Genomic DNA, 16,840 nt, shown 5'->3' with positions numbered 1-16,840 from the left:
TATTTCAAGCCTTGAGATGTTCTTTATGGCTTAATAATTCCAATTTTAGATTCTATCTTAATGAAATAGATATATGACATAAATTTATGCACATAGGTAGACACCATAGTATAATTATGAGAAAATTCAAACAAACTAAATATTCAAAACCAGTCTACTAAATGACAGTGTATACATAAAATGGAGTATCACACAACTATTATGCCTCATCTATAGATCAAAGTATATAATTTAGTGCAATGGAAAATATTTCATCAATATAGTGACCATGTTTTTCTGGTTCACCATAGCATCCCAGCTCCTGATAGAATGCCTGCAACACTATAGGCATCCTGTGAAAGTGGGTTGTGTAAATGAATTGCACCCAGGAAAACCTAGAAACTCTGGGATCAGCCAAGATTGTTTTCAAAACTTGCCTGAACCTGAGAATCTCCTGGAGAGAACTTGTTAAAAAAACTAGATTCCCAGGCCACTATCTGCAGATTGTAATTAAGTGGTGTGGAAATAGTGTTTTAATAAGCACCCCAGGATTTGAGAATCGTGGAGTAAATCAGTAATGGTATAATGAAAAATCAGGAAATACATGTTGAAAATGTGTACAGGAAATACATACAGGAATTTATTTTATGGGAGTAATTCAGGCAATGTATTACTGAGAGTACAGGTAGCAGATCTGAGATGCCAAAGAGGGGAAAGTCAGACCACCCAGAAACCTGTACCACCGCTCCCAGGACAGAGGCAGGAGGTGGGGGTGGCCATCTGGAAGAAACCAGAACTGCACAGGCCTCTTGGGCAGCCTCAGAGCAGCCTCTACCACTGCTGAACAGGTTGCTCACACAGGTAGAAGTATAGGGCAAGCATCTGGAGTCAGTCTTTCTCGGTCCTTCAGCCTCCTTCCACTGCTTTGCATTGGCCAAGCCCAGCTAGAACCAAATGGCATGGGATGCAGGATAATGAAGGCTGCAGGGCTCCATCTCCATGTAATATACAGAGGAGAGCAAAACTCAGGCAAGAAATGTATATGACAGCAAACAGGGTCATACCTGTATTGTGAGTTAGGACACCCTATCACACCTTCATTAACATATTGCAGAGACCTGGAGTGAAGAGTGTAAAAGTCAATTACTAATGTAAAATTCTTTCTAAGGAAAATCTCCAGTTAACTTTCCTCTTCTTCCATTCTGGGGTAATTGAGGATAATGGAAGGTACTTCATGCCAATGACCCTTTCTAAGAAGATGTATAAGTTCTCAGTGATCTTGAATACAGAGTCCAAACCTACCTTACCTGACATAGTGGTAAGCTAGAGAAATGTGTACATATCGATACTCCATAGGCAAACTACAGCCCCAAAGAACAGCTTAATCAGCCAAAAATTTACATGTGAGTATTCTTACAGTCAACTTGATGGCCATTACACTCATTTAGATAGTTTCCCAATAGGTCTTTATGTCATTAGTATTTTCAGAGTGGAATTTGGTGGTGAAGGAAGCAACTTGACTCTAATAGTTGGAAAAAAAGGTGTTTTTTATCAAGAGGGAAAGACACACTTTCTCTCAAAAGCCAACGCTCCTCTGGACTAGTAGTTTTGTTAGCATCATGCACTTTGGCTAATGAGAATAAGGACGTACATTTAGAATATTGCTCTTTCAGCTGAGATGAAAAACAATGTCACTGAGAAAAAAATACTGCAAAAGTCCCCATCTACGTACCACACAAAATCCAAGCACTTTAAAATAAAGTCTCTCCAAAGATCTGAACTCTGCCTACCTATTCAGCCTTATTTCTAGCTATTACATGACTAATATTCTGTGCTAGTTTATGTGATCATTCACCTTTGTATTTTTGTTCAGGTTTTTTTTTTTTCTCCCTTGAGTGTTCATCTGCTACATAATCTCCATCTTCTGGAAAATTCCTCCTTATTCTTAAAATGCATATGAAACCTCACATCCTCCAGGCAGCCTTCTTGGGTCTCTGCTTCCCACACAATCCCTTGGGCGTTCATAGTAGTCTTTGCATATATTAGTTGCACTCTCTTCAATGTATTTTAATTGCTTATGTGTCTTTATCCCTCATGAGATGGTCAGGGATAATTTTTTAATCATTCCATATTTACCACTTAGTTCTATGCTTGACACATCATAGATGCTCAGCAAATATTTCTCTGAGAAATTTAATAGAGTTATAGTTGAAACTGATACAAAATGAAAATCCAAGAGAAAAATTTACTTCTGATGTTCATGAGTACTGTTATTTAAGAAGCCAGGGTAAATTCACAGGAAAAGTTAAGAGGTTGGTTGTTTTATATTTCCTCTCTCAACAAATACCTCAAATGATAGTCCATTTTTCTTTGTTCATTCATTCTTTTAATTTACCACCAGAAAATCTCCATCTGAAATGGAGTGATTGTTTACTCATTCTTATTTAACTGTGTAAATAGCTTATAAATTGAACCATGTGAACTCACAGTTTTGTAGGTCATCAGTAGTCAGCTATTGGTAATTTCTGTGGTTCAACCTAAAAATAAGGATCAAGAGCGAGGTCTGTCTCCCTCACATCTTTACTGTGTTCTTACACAGCTCACACAGTCAGAGTTTCTTAGTGTTACTAAAAGTACCGCGTTTACAGATGGCAAAGCAACTGCATACATTTTGTTAAAGATGGATTGCCTCAGTGCGGGGTGCTGCCTCAGGAAGTAAGGGGACTCCCTCCCAGGTACGATTTCACAAAGGCTGGAAAGTCTTCTGCCAGAAAAGCCCTGGAAGGGACTTCTGCATTCTGCAGGAAAGTGGACTTGATACTACTTCCATGTTCACTCCCAACTTTCAACTGCATGACTCTACCAGGATTGAAATAATGTAACATCATTAAAATGTTAATCTGTACCTTTTTGGCCTATACCACAATTGAATTTTCAGGGAGTTGATTACATTTCTTTCTGTGGATTCAGGAAACCATTTGTCCCACATTATCTAATTTAGTAGACATATTTTGGCCCTTACAACTTTTCCATTAGTCATCTGTAAACACACTTAGTACAAATGAATAAGATGCTTGATGTTAATAAACATCACTTCCTAGCAGAAAAGCAATTCTAGGATTACAGGTGTATTAGGGACCGTATGTCAGTACTTCAGTCCCTAGGAATTCTCAACCTATGGTCCTCTGCTTAGAAGAATTAGACCTAGACCTCTGTACAGAAGCATTTTACCTGCTGTTCATATAAACTTTGGTATTAAGGTGAATGTTGAACTTAATATTTTTCTTACTGATGAGTTCTTAATGCCTTCTAACTTTTAAACTTAAAAGACTCTTTGGAACTAAATGAGCTGCAATATCCTTTAAAAATAAGAAACACATTTAGATTCTGGTACAGAGCAAATTCCCTGTAAAGAAGAGTTCCAAATTTGTGATTCTATTTGCATTTCCATAAACACGCAGAATCTTTGTCTGAGCTTATTATGTGACGAATAACAGTGTTAGAAGTGGGGTGTTTTAAGCCTAATTATGCACGTACTCCCATTCTTATTAGTGCCTTTGCAAACATGAAGCAATACAAAACTTTTGGCTTAAGAGCTATTTTCTTAAAGCTGACATTATAATGCATTTTAACCAAAACTGGCCTCATGTAATGCAATTAAAATATTAAAAAATTGAAAGTTGCTAAGGTGCCACTGCTCCCTAGGAAGCAGATTTTGAGGTGGAGATGAGCATGTGAAATGTCTGTTCGGCAGGGCCCCAAGGACCATGCCTCTGGGCAGGTGTGAAGGAGCCAGGATGGGGAAAGGGAAAAGCTGGCTGCAGTGCAGGCGCGACAGAGGCCTCATCAGTGCCCAGCAAGCTGTGTGGCTAACAAGGTCCTTGACAGCTGCCCCGAGTCAGATACAGGGAGCAGCCTTAGACCCCACAGTGGTCAGCGTGATTGGAATGTGGGCTTCAGGTTCTCACACTCACCTAAGAGTTCCAGGCATGTCAAGGAAGGAGTATCGAGTTCCAGAACTGAAAAGGCCATGTAGTCAAGGACCACAGATGAACTCGGGGTAACTGGTGTTGATGGCTGTCCCTCACCCTGAAGAAGAATCCAGCAGCCCACACATGCATCTGGGGCTCACTCTGGCCATGTTTCCATCTCTCTGGCTTGGTCACTATAAATTAAAATTACCTAATAAAACTAAACCTTCAGTATCTCAGTTGCACTAACCACATTTCAAATGCTCAGAAGCCTGGTATTGGACAGCACAGAACATTTCTGTCATTGCAGAAGATTCTGCTGGACAGTGATGCTGATGTACACGAAGCCACACCTCCCAGGGCCCTGCTGCCTCCCCGAGACACCTCAGGAGGAAGGTGCCAGTTCTCACTGCCCTGACATCTATGACCTCTCCCTGCTCCCCTCAACTGAGATGCATCTATGTTTTCTTTCATATTTGACATTGATATGGCTTAATAAACCAGAGTCGGAAGTGATAGCAACTAAGAAGTCTTTCTATCTCCTTAAGGATAGGTCAGGAAGAGGGGGAAATATTTGTATGCACTGTACTACTCAGTAAGAGAAAAGGAAGAAAACCAATTATGTTTTCATGCATTCATACCCATTAACATACACGTTAACATCCAAAAATATAACATCAATCATTGGCCAGAAAGCAATTAATGGAAAACAATGAAAGTATGACATTAAACATATTTTAAAACATAGCAAGTAAAACATTGTAGAATTAACCTCTTCCAGAACAAACTAATGATAAACACCTGCTTTGTTGGGTGAACCTTTCCGTGGGTCACCTTCTGTAATACTCAGTACACGTTGCATCGGCAGGTGTAGTTGTGATCCTCCCATAGTATTCTTCTACAGGTTTTTGTTATGCAGACTGTACTCTTTTAAAATGTTTCTGAACAAACTCTTCCAGACTGGAAATTTAATGTTTTAGTACATGCAGTGTTCCTTGTTTTTTTTCCTTCCAGAGGCTCAGCAAAAAGTCTAGCTGTTGCAACAAACGATTTGTGATGCTTAAAGAAATTTTCCTCAGTCGTGTGTTCCATACATATATTGCAAGGGTAGAGTTTAAGCAGATATCTCTTCTTTCTGCATTGCACTTCGGTCCTCCCATGAGGTCTGTGGGAAGGGCAATGCAAACTTAGGTTCACCTTCTTCTGTGTAAGGGAGCTGAACTAAGCCACATATACATACACAGATAGAATTTTTATAAAGTATGATAGAAAAATATACAACCACGCAATCTTCAAAAACAGGTTCTTGTTCTGGCACATAGAAGGATTGCCATGGAGGGGTGCATCCAGAAAAGCACTCACTTCCCTGAGTTTGATACTACAGACCCCCAGACTAGGATTCTTTCATCATTTGTTCATTCATCACTCATTTGTGAAGTACACATGTGGTAAACAATGAGCGAGGCTTGCTGAGGTTCTGACCAATGGAGCGGCCAACCAAGACTCTGTGGTCAAATGGAAAATGAACTACCCTCTATTAACTTGATTCAGTGCCCAGCACTCCAATGCAAACTCTAGTAAAGATTGGATCTGCGAATCTGGTTCAGGAATGAGGTTAACCCACGGCTCCTAACTCCCTTCCCAAATACACATGGTGAGTGTAGCATGCTCGCCTGAGCCAGTAGATGGGAGAGGGTGGTCCTGGACCCTCAAAGTCCAAGCCTAGGCATTTTTCTTAATCAGTTGTATGGATCTGATCACTTCTGTGCAACACATGAAGTTGTAGGCAGAACAGATAAAGGGTGACAGTGTCCCTCACCTTTCAGAGGACTGACTGCCTGCCCGGGAGATGAAGCATTTCTTCAACAAAGAGAAGGAGCTGCTCAGGGTGGAGAGAGAAATGTATACCCATTCTGGATCTTTCTCTTCCTTAAAAAGAAAGGGAAGAAGCTGTCATCTTGGTCAGTGGACCAAGGCAACAGGAGAAGAGAAGTTTTAATCCCTGTCTCGCAAGAATATTGGGAGATGGGGTTGGATAAAATATACAAAACACCAAGCATATGTTGACATGTGCCCAGCATGTCCGGGTCTAGTAAACCGTCGCAGGTTCTCTCCCTCCCACACCCTTCCATCTTTGAGCTTCCTAAGGGAAGGTACTGGGTCTGAATAATCTTGGTTGTATGTTTATAGAACTAAATAAATTTTATTTATCAAGACCTCAACATGCTTAACACTAAGCTTAGTTTAAAAGAAGCAGTGGAATTTTTCAGACCCAGAAGAGGCATTTGAGAGCATCTCTAATTTCCTCATCTTACAGAGGAAGGCACCAGGGCCAATGAGCTGGGAGGACAGGGACTTGAGCCTCCAGTTCTGGCACATTCTCTGGGAGCTGCTCAAAGGCAGTGTTTCGGTCACATCTGTATGTGTCTGGCATGTTGTTTGCTCTCAGACAATATTTGTTAAATGAATTATTTCGCCATATCTCCTGCCTTGCCTTTGGCAAATGAAGTATAGCATGTGGCTTTGCAAGGCTACTATAAACAGATATAACTGATGATATAATTTCTTATACCACAGAGGTGCTTAAAGTTAGACACTTTCATGGAATATGTAGTGAAAATTTAAATGTTAAGCATCTTAAAAAAATACATATATAGTGTATATTTTTGAGAATTTATCAGAGAGTAATGTACGGCTTAATGTGTGTCGTATTTTTATTTTAGGTAGACCAAGTAATCACAGGTTGTGGACGATCATCAAAGCCTGTGAAAAGTACCTTGGACAGCAGCCAAGGGCAAACGAGCAAAAGGTACCACCTCCCCAGTCTGTCTCTAGCTTTATTACATAGTTCCTCTTGTCATTTCAAGGCTAGAATACCCTTTCCAAAGGATATAATTATTTAGTTTAAAAATGATTCATCCCATGAATGTTAGTGTTTATTCCCAAAACTTAGACTTTTACTTTGTAGGGTCTTTGATCCCTCAGAAACAAATCTGTGTGCATGCAGGTCCCAATTCCTTGTGATGATAATAAGCGTAGTAATACCATCACCAATGACTGCTAGCATTCCCTGAGCACTTGCTCTGCATCCGGCGCTTTTATATATGCTTTACCCCTATTAACACACTTAATCACCACCATTTTTAGCCTCAGGTGACAGATAGGAAAGTGAGGTGGGGAGCAGTTTAGAATGTCCAAAGATCGTGTTGCCGTGACACATTGGGACAATTCCGCTGAGCCCGGCTTATAATGCTGCTCACATTGCTTCCCTTATATGACCCATGTGTCACCTCAAAGATTCCAAACACTCTTAGGACTACAAGGGCCTAAAGGCCCTGTCATGTGCCCTCCTGTCAGCCTCCTAGTCGCAGCTTGTCTTCTAGCCTTGCTTAGGCCCCTTTCCCCTCGGGCCCTCACGTTCTCAGAAGAATGCTCACCCCATTCCCCAGTAGTAGAGAGCCTCTCTTTGATCCCTAACTGAACATTCTAGCTCTGTCCATGGAGACCTCAGAACAAAGTGCACTTTCTGAAAACAGGGATATCCCTTTAAGTGTTTTGGACAAAGCTCTCATTATTTCCCACTTCTTCCTCAGATTGAACACCCTAATTCTTTCAACTTTCCTTCTACTTGTCATGATTTCCAGACTCTTTCCATCCAGATGGCAAAATCTATTTTGAACCAAGGCAATCTATCTTTGTGATACAAATGTATATGCTAGAATTATCATTATAAAAATACCTGAACAAGAGCTATATTTATGGCTTGCATAATACAAGTAGTCAGGCATTCATATATTCAAAGACAACTGTTGAAATTTTGTGGAGATTTTCAAACATGGGCCTTGTTGGAACAACAGGTATGGAATTGAATTCCTTCTGAAAAGTGGGTTGTGTTTTTAACCTTGGAAAGCCATTGTCCTATTTCCCAGCTTAGTGATTTACATTTCAGATACATGTGTAATTTAGAGATTCAAGGGTATTGACTATTATGAATATTCACAGTCATAATTAACCCCCAGCAGGCCCAACACATGTAGAGTCTGAATCTAATTTGTGAGGAACCACAGGTATGGGAGGCCAAGTCACAGCAGACAATTTGCAGCTGGTTTTCAGACCCCAGGAAAGCCACTATTATACGTGGTTATACTTGGGGATTAGAGATGTCTTGGCACAATTCTCCATAGTAGTACCCTCCTACAATATTTTTGCAAAGCCTTTCTTTTTCATTTTTATTACTGAAAAATAATCACTTCACAACCACACATAATGTATCTATGTGAAGGTTGTTTATGGTGCTCCTTAATCATTGACAAAGTGCATTATCCACATTATCTCAGCTTCTGGCTGGCCAACCCTGTTAACCAAACAGCTGCCTGTTAAGGTCAAGCAGGCGGTTAGTTTGAGAGAAAGAAGGATGGTGGTTACGCACCTGGGAGATGAGCTGCATACGCCCCTCAGCCCTCTTGTCGCCAGTGTGGTCCTTCTCTCATGCTGTGATGACAGAATGAATGGAAGGAGGAGGGCGAATGGAGTAGGGTTTTGTGCACTGGGATGGGATGGGATCATGTTTTGGGGGGAAGATAGCTGATTCAGTGAACTCTTGTGACCCTGTAGAATGAAGGAAATCACACAACTTTCTCAAAAATGAGTTTATTGGAAATTGAGTGCCTACTCTGTGCTACATGACACTATGAGCTACTTATCTTTAATCTTCAAAATAACTACATGTTATTCCTAATATACTGAGGTTCAATGATTTTAATTTGCCAAATATCACAGAGCTTCTAAATAAGTGGCAGAACCAGGATTATAAAGCTTGGTCCACTCTTGGACTTGCCTTCTTACTCTTTTCATGGTGTCTTTTTTTTTTAGACTTTCTTCTTTATGTTCACAGTAAAATTGAGTGAAAAACACATACACACTCTCATACACCTACTGTGCTGACTCAGGCCCAGACCCCCTGTTATCCATATCCCCCATCAGAGTGGCACATTTGTCGCAATTGATAAACCTCCATTGACACCATCATTATTACCCAAAGTCCGTAGTTCGCATTAGAGTTCAAACTTGGTGCTGTTTCGGTCTGTGGATTTGGACAAAGGTATAATGATGCACATCAACCATTTTAGTCTCATACAGAGTAGTTTCACTGCCCTAAAAATCCTGTGCTTCACCACGGGACTGCTGCCTCCATAGCTCTGCTTTTTCCAAAACATCATATAGCTGGAATCAGACAGTATGTAGCCTTTTCATTTTGGTTTCTTTCATTCAGTAATATGCATTAAGGGTTCCTCCATGTCTTTTCATGACCTGCTAGTGCATTTCTTTTCAGTGCTGAATAATATTCTGTGGTCTGGATGTACCATCATTTATTTATTTATTCACCTACTGGAGGACATCCTTGTTGCTTCCAGTTCTTGGTGATTATGAATCAAGCTGCTATAAACATCTGTGTGCAGGTTTTTGTGTAGAAATAACTTTTCAGTTCCTTTGGGTAAATACCAAGGAGCCTGATTGTTGGATTATGCATGTATGTTTGTTTATGTAAGAAGCTGTCAAACCTTCTTCCAAAGTGCTGTACCATTTTGCATTTCTACCAGTAGTGTATGAGAGTTCCTGTTGCTCCACATCCTCACCAGCATTTGTTGGTGTCAGTGTTCTGGATTTTGACCTTTCTAATAAGTGTGTGGTGGTATAGCGTTGTTTTTATTTGCATTTCCCTGATGAGCATATGGTGTGGAACCTCTTTTCATCCACCTATTTGCCACCTGCACATCTTCCCTGGTGAGTTGTTTGTGAAGAGCTTTGGCTCATCTTTCAATCACACTGTTTGGTCTCTTACTGTTGAGTTTTAAGAGTTCTTTGTATGTTTTGGGAAACAGTCTTTTATCAAATGTTTTTTGCAAACAGTTTCTCCCATTCTGTGGCTCATCTTGTTTTTCCAAAATTGTCTTTCACAGAGCTGAGGTTTTTGATTTTAATGAAGTTCAGCTTGTCAGTCATTTCTTTCATGGATGGTGCCCCTGATGTTGTACCTAAAATGTCATCACCATACCCAAGGTCATAGGTTTTCTCCTGTGTTCTTTTAAGAGTTTGGTAGCTTTGCATTTTGCATTTGAGTCAATGATCCATTTTGACTTAATTTTTTTGAAAGTTGTAAGGTCTATATCTAGATTTATTTTAAATATACCCATGTTTTACTAATTTTTATGTGTGATTTTTCAATGCTATCATAAAGATATTATTTTATTTTTTATTGCCAGTATGTAGCTTTGCAATTAATTTTGTTATTGTGGTAAAATAAACAGAACATAAAATTCACCATTTTAACCAATTAAAAGTATACAGTTCAGTGGTATTTAGTATATTCACAACATTGTACAACCATCACCACTATAAAATTCATGTCTGTGTTTGATTTTTGTACCCAGCAACATTGCTAATATCTCTTATTTTATTAATTTGTCTGTTGGTTCTTTTGGGTTTTCTGTATAGCTGCAAAGAATGATGGCTTTCTTTCTTACTCATGTTCTGTATTTTCTTCCTTTTTCATGCCTTACTGCATAGGGAAAGACTCCAGTACAATGTGGAATAGAGGGTGACTGCAGGCATCTTTGTTTTATTGCCATGTCCAGGGAGAAAGTCGTCAACATTTCCCAAAGCCTGGGAGGCTCTCAGCCAGCGGCACTGGCATGACTTTGACGAGACCCTGAGGACATTTCCAATTTGGAAAGACTTCACTCTAAATATGGGACTGAGATTTTAAATCATGACTGCTATAAGCCCTGGAAGCGCCAGCTCATGGCGACAGCTCAGCCCTCCTCTAGCCTCTGAGGCAACTGTCCCAACAGCCCCTTGAGGGAGGTGGGCAGAGTGTATTTACTTCTCATTCACTCTCACATGACAGAAAAACCCTTTGGAACCCCTGGGGAGAAGGCAACCAGTTAGACTCCCCCCTGGCATGCTCAGGCCGTTACCTCTGTCCCAGGACTCCATGAGGCCAGCAAGACCACAGCACAACTTTAGAGGCTCAGCAAATGCCCTGAGGGTGAAGGTGACTTCAGGGACCCACCTTCTTTCCTGGGATCCCCCTTTCACTGAATTCTGACCTTGTAATTCTTTATTAGATCTTCCATGACCTCAACAGAGTGTTGGTGGGGAGGTGGGAGTCTTTGGTCCCAGTTGAGAGCCCACTGTATTACTGGAAGAAGAGTCTTTCCTTATGGACCTTAGTAGAAGGAGTCAGTCTTTGATGTGTTTTATGCCTAGTGACTTTAGACACTTTCTTTCTTTTTTTTCCCCTTTTCCCCATGGTAATCAGTCTATTCATTTTGTTTTTTCAGTTATTCTTACTAGACTCCAGAGGTCTGGTTCTGACGGTCAGGTGGTGGGTAAAGCTGGCGATGGGCATCTGTGATTCCAGGCCTCCGACACTGAATCAGAAAACAGTGGGAGAAAAGCCCCTGTCCTCCTTAGGTGGGGGTTAGCGTGATCATCAGGTGCCCCTGGGCCTAGCTCACTGTTTATTACTCCAGGGACTCAGGAGTAGTTGGAATCCTGCCTGCAGGTTATTCTCACAACACCCGAAGTGGGGGAGTTGCAGATAACTGTGGGTGGGCTCAGTTCACTGCTTATTTCTGAGATCCGGAAGACACGCCTGGAAGTGAGAGGGTCTGCTTTTCCTCAGTCAAGGGCAATGTAGTTATAGTAAATGAATTTAGGTATTTACTTAATTAAGCCACAGATATCATGGCCTTTTAGACAAAAATATAGTAATTAAAAAGTACAGCTATATTTAATAATGTAGGTCTTTGAAAACTTCCTACATAGTTTATAATGTACAATCAGGGTCTTCAAAAATATACTACTTTAATACTGTTTGCATACTTTGTATTTTTCTTCAGCATTCCATGTGTATTAGTGACAATACTAAGAATCAAAAATTCAGATGCCTTTAAGGGTTGATCACTTTATAGAAATGAAGGGAGGGTTGCAAGAACATAGAGGTTTTTATACTTTCCATGGAAAATCAGACCTCCCTCCCCACAATATATTGTGTCCACTGCATGAATTTGGTCTGAAGGTATCAGTTTGGAGCTCCCAGATAAGAGTGACTCAATTTCTTTAGGTCAGAGACCATTTCTTATTTAATTTCATTATCCTACCATAGTATAATAATTTTTTTCATATACTCAGCAATTATTTATTCAGAAAGCTGCATGCCAAAAATACAAGATGAAAAAAAAAACAGTATCTTTGCTTCAAAGATGCCAGTCAAGCAGGGAGAACAGGCCAGCAATAAGACAATTACTTGAAAATGTGATAAACTTTACATCAGAGCACTGCACTGCACTGTCAGACATTTCCAGGAAACTTGCCTGTTTGCACAGACCATGGGGTTACTGGTGTCTAGGATACAGTAGGCACAGAGTATTTCTCTGTTGAATAGCTGGATGAATAATGTGATGATTCCGAAGTAGTTTGACAGATCCTCAAAATCTCTGGGGGAAACTTTATAAATGCAGATTACTGGGCCCAACTCCAGACCTATGAGGGAAACTGCCAGAAAAGGTAGCCTAGTTGCCAGCATTATCTAGAGTGTTCTGCATGGCTGGCATATGAGGATCACCGGCCAGTGGAGGCTCTTCTTGCCCATTTCACTCCAGCTGTTGCTGAGGGAAGCGGGCATGGGGCTGCAGCATGTTCTCACAGGAGGGGCTGCCAGTGGGCTAAGCTTTGCTGTGCACCTGAACTTGTAGCAGCCATGGCCCCCGCAAACCACAGCAGGTTGGATTGTCTGAAGCAGCAGGGTCCAGGAGCCTGATGAGCTACATTTGGAAGTAAGACCTGCCTACGGCAATGGTCTTATTGGTCCTGGCTATGGGGCTTTGCCTATGGTATCATTTCAATTATCAGGAAATTCTGCGGTAAGCAGTCTCCCAGCTGACCTCTCCTCCAGCTGCCTGCATTAGCACACCCTGTGGCCCTTCTCAGCACTTGCTTTCCCTGTGGGTCAGACTCTTGCTTCCCCAAGGCTCTAAGATACTCAAAACTGGGAACAGTCTCTGAGTTTTGTCTCTGTGCTCCAGGGATGGCACTTGCCAATGTTTGCTGGACAAATGATTGAATGAGTTGAATCAATTTTACATTTAATTTAAAATGACATGTCAATTTCCTTTTGCCTTTTCTGTTGTTGTAGAAGCAAGCAAATTGAGAAGCTAGAAGTGGATCCTAGCAAGCACTCCTTCCCCGACGTGGCTAACATAGTTCAAGAGAAGAAACACATGCCCAGAAGAATTCAGTCTGAACCCAAAATGATACCAAGTGAGGAAGATCCCGACTTTGAAGATAATCCTGAAGTGCCCCCATTGATTTGAACCATCAGGCTGCATTGGCTGTGACCTTCCAGACCCCGTTTTGCTCAGTGTGGACAGCGTGCATATCATTTATGGGGTAAACACAAAGTTATTTTTCAATATCACTACTCCAGTGTTTTAACTCCTACCTCGTATATCTATACTCTTAAACTAGTTTAAAATTAAAATGTGTAAAAATGCTATAACTCATTTGTTTATAACAAAAGATTGGCTAGTGAGAATGTTCAGTAAACCTAGGACTATTACATAAAAATGTTGATGATAAATCACAGAAGTGCCTGCTTATGCAGATAGATGAAGTCATAGAGGACTGATGATTAAATCGCCACCTCAGCAAACTGGTCAAGGTCGGAAGTTAAAGCCGTCATTTCAGATCAAATTGGAATGCTTTAGTATGATTTTAAGCAATGTTTCACTTTTCTCCTCATGCTGTGTCTGCTTTCTCTGGTGACATGGGATAGAGGGAAGAAGATGAGTTTTGAAATGAGACACCAGAGCTTGGATTCCAGCTCAGTCACTTTGTAAAGAACTTCAGCAAGTCCTTTAACTTCTCTGAGCATTGGGGGCTTTATCTATGACTGGGGAATGATAATACTTACCTTATACGTAGGTTTGCCTCAAGAGAAACAGCCTAAAGTGCCCAGCACAGAATAAAGTGCCCGGCGCGGTCTCCGCCGTCCTCCCGTCCCTTGTCCCGACCTGCCCCATCGCTCCCGTTTCTCAGTTACCTGTCTGCCTTCTCCTCTTTCTTCTCCCCGCCTTCTTCCTGCCCATCCTACTCCTCCTCTACTTCCTCCTTCACCTTCTTAATATTAGTACCTCTTCTTTATCTAGGTAATTATGTAATGAATTACATATTGTTACATTAGAATTAACATTCCACAGACACTGTAGGGAAAGTAATTGTTACCCTGATCACAGCGTGCTGACTTTGTATCAGGGCCCCAAACACGCACTCTGCAAGGCCTCGGTGAGCACCTGTGCAGGTCTAGGGGCTGTTCTGTTAATCAGGGAGTCGGAGGTAACAGAGCAACTGAATATACCAACACGTACTACGTCAGGGAGTGACGAGAGCCCGTCAGAGGCGGTGCTTCCTGAAATACTGTGACAGTGACTGTGGCGTTCACTGTGTAAGGCCACAGATGGTAGTTCTGGCAGAAACACAGTAAGGAAGGAAGGCAAAGTCATATTCGAAATAAGTATATTTCAGGGAGAACAAGGTGCGGCTCCTTCCGTAATGGAAGTTCCAGCGTAACCAATCTGCCAGCAGGTAGATGGATGGCCCCTGAGGGGTAGTGCCATGTAAAGGCTTCAGTGTTGGTTTCTGCTATTGTCCATTGGTCACGGGGATGCCTGCAAGTGACTTGGCACTCCTCCCATCAAGAGGTGGAGTGTCTGACCTCTTGTCTCAAATATGGGCTAACTTTAGTGACTTGCTTCCGGCCAACAGAATAATGATAAAATGATGCTACATGGCAGACAAGGCTAATCAAGAAAGGCCATGCCACTTGCACTTGATTCTCCTGGGATACTCTCTCTGGGGCATCCCCCTGCCATGTAAGAGGTCCAGCTACCCTGGGACTGCTGTGCCGGAGATGCCAAAGTGGGCATTCCTGTTCACAGCCCCGGAAGCACTCAGAGCTGACAGCATGAACTGTCAGACATGTGAGCGTGCCATCTTTTATGTCCAGTGATGACCAAAATCAGCTGCGATTGCATGAGACATGCCGAGTGAAAACTGCCCACCAAAATCTGAGCCACAATGTTGTGAGCAAACTAAAATAGTTTTTTTAATCCACTGAACTTCAGAATGACTTGTTCTGCAGCAACAGCAACTGGAACAGAATTTGGTACCTGGAAGTGGAGTGCTACCATTAACTAAACCCTAAGACATGTGATATTGCTGGGACCAGGGAGCTGGCTGACGCTAGAAGGACCTTGAGGTGGAGGAGAGGTTGATTCCTCCAGAAGCAGACACTGAGAGAGAAGTGGGAGAGATTTATTGGGGATAATGCCTTGAAATGATAAAGAGGGAGCAGGAATAGGCAGGGGAAGCCTTTAGATTTTCGATTTTGGACATAAGCTACATGAGGGTGGTGGAAGTAGAAGGAATATTGGCTAAAAGTTACCACAGACAGCACTGAAGCTCTGAGAAGGTCTCAGCCCAGTGGGGAGTGCCAGCCCAGGACTGTCTGTGGAAGATGCGTGTGGTGGGCAGGATGGCCGGGCCCTGGGAACCGTGCCATACTCAGCTGCTGGCAGAGCTGCCTGCCAAGACATCGGTGGCTGCAGCAGGCATGCTGCTGTGGCAGATCCGGGGCCCTCCAGCCGGGGCTCTGGGCCCTCTGCGCTCCTTGCGGCATATACTCTCTCCAAGAGACAACTGAGCTGCACACCATGGCTGCCCCTAGATGATTACAGACTGCAGACGGGCCACTAGCCTTGAGGCTGCATGGGAAGCAGGAAAACACTCTTCAGTGCTGCAGGAGAGGAGACCCTCCTGCTGTAGAGGAAGTTTAGCAAAACTCTTGCCTATGGCCACATGGAAAGTTTTTAATGTACCTGGTGACTTAAAGGATTTAGTGACAGAGATTTCCTAGTTGAATGCCAAAAGTATCAACCTGTGCCTTTTTGCTGCAAATCAAAAGGCACAAATAGTCTATTTTCAAGCAGAATTTAGAGGACATATAAAGGAACTATCCTGGCTTGGTTCAAAAATATGCCTTTCTCTTCCCAGTCTCTCCCAACTAAAATAAAAACCGGCCTCACCCTGTGGACCACAATGTTGGTCTGTGTCCCCAGGAATTACTAAACAATTCAGAACCAGTGAAGAGTAAAGCCTGAGAAGTCTGAGTGTTTCTTCTCTCTCAAGGCACAGTCATCCTGAGTAAGTGTGGGCCCCTTGACAAAAAGCTAGGAGAAGGTTTACAGAATAGAATTTTGGCAGCATAGAGGGGTCCTTCCCCAAGGGATACAACTGTGAAGCAGTGTCCCCAAAACAGAACAGCAAGTGCAAAGGCCCTGAGGTAGATAATGTTAGACAGCTTTCAGGAACAGCCAATAAACCAGTGTGACCAGAGCAGGCTGAGCAAGGCAGTATTAGGAGAGGGATGGGGGAGCTGATGGAGAGAGCTGGTCATGACAGTGCTTAATCTAGAAAGATAATCATAAAGCTGGAGAATTGTATTGCCCCCCAAAGAATATCTTTGAGTTTTGTAGTGTTTTCTTCACTTTGTTTTTTGGGTTTTGGGGCGTTTTACCAAATGTCTTCCTATACCCATCTCATTTTTTATCTTAACTAAGAAATCCTGTAAACTAAGCATTTGTTCATTCTTCATTCAGTTATTGTTTGAGTGCACCTACTGTGGGCCAGGTGCAGGGAGTATATCATGAGCAAAAGAAACACTGTCTCAGGTTTCACCCAGCTTATGTTTTTGTGGTGCAGGTAATTGTTAATCAATTATACTAATAAACTGAGCTAACTTCTCCGAACTCATTCTCATGTTTTACAGT

At 41.9% G+C, this 16,840-nt stretch overlaps 1 protein-coding gene across 1 annotated transcript in view; it reads left to right on the top strand.

The window, feature by feature from the left end:
* Positions 1-15,859, top strand: part of DNAAF11 (dynein axonemal assembly factor 11) — a 95,562-nt gene extending 79,703 nt beyond the window's left edge. Inside the window, exons 11-12 of the mRNA XM_037020793.2 lie at positions 6,674-6,759; positions 13,150-15,859. Coding sequence (XP_036876688.2) covers positions 6,674-6,759; positions 13,150-13,327 — 264 coding nt within the window. The 3' untranslated portion in view covers positions 13,328-15,859. The remainder of the gene's footprint in view (positions 1-6,673; positions 6,760-13,149) is intronic.
* Positions 15,860-16,840: the final 981 nt, after the last annotated feature.

Source organism: Manis javanica, chromosome 2 (assembly GCF_040802235.1).
Source record: "Manis javanica isolate MJ-LG chromosome 2, MJ_LKY, whole genome shotgun sequence".
NCBI classification, from domain to species: domain Eukaryota; kingdom Metazoa; phylum Chordata; class Mammalia; order Pholidota; family Manidae; genus Manis; species Manis javanica.
Note: the sequence above shows the minus strand (reverse complement) of the source record. Positions and strands in the feature narration are given on the sequence as shown.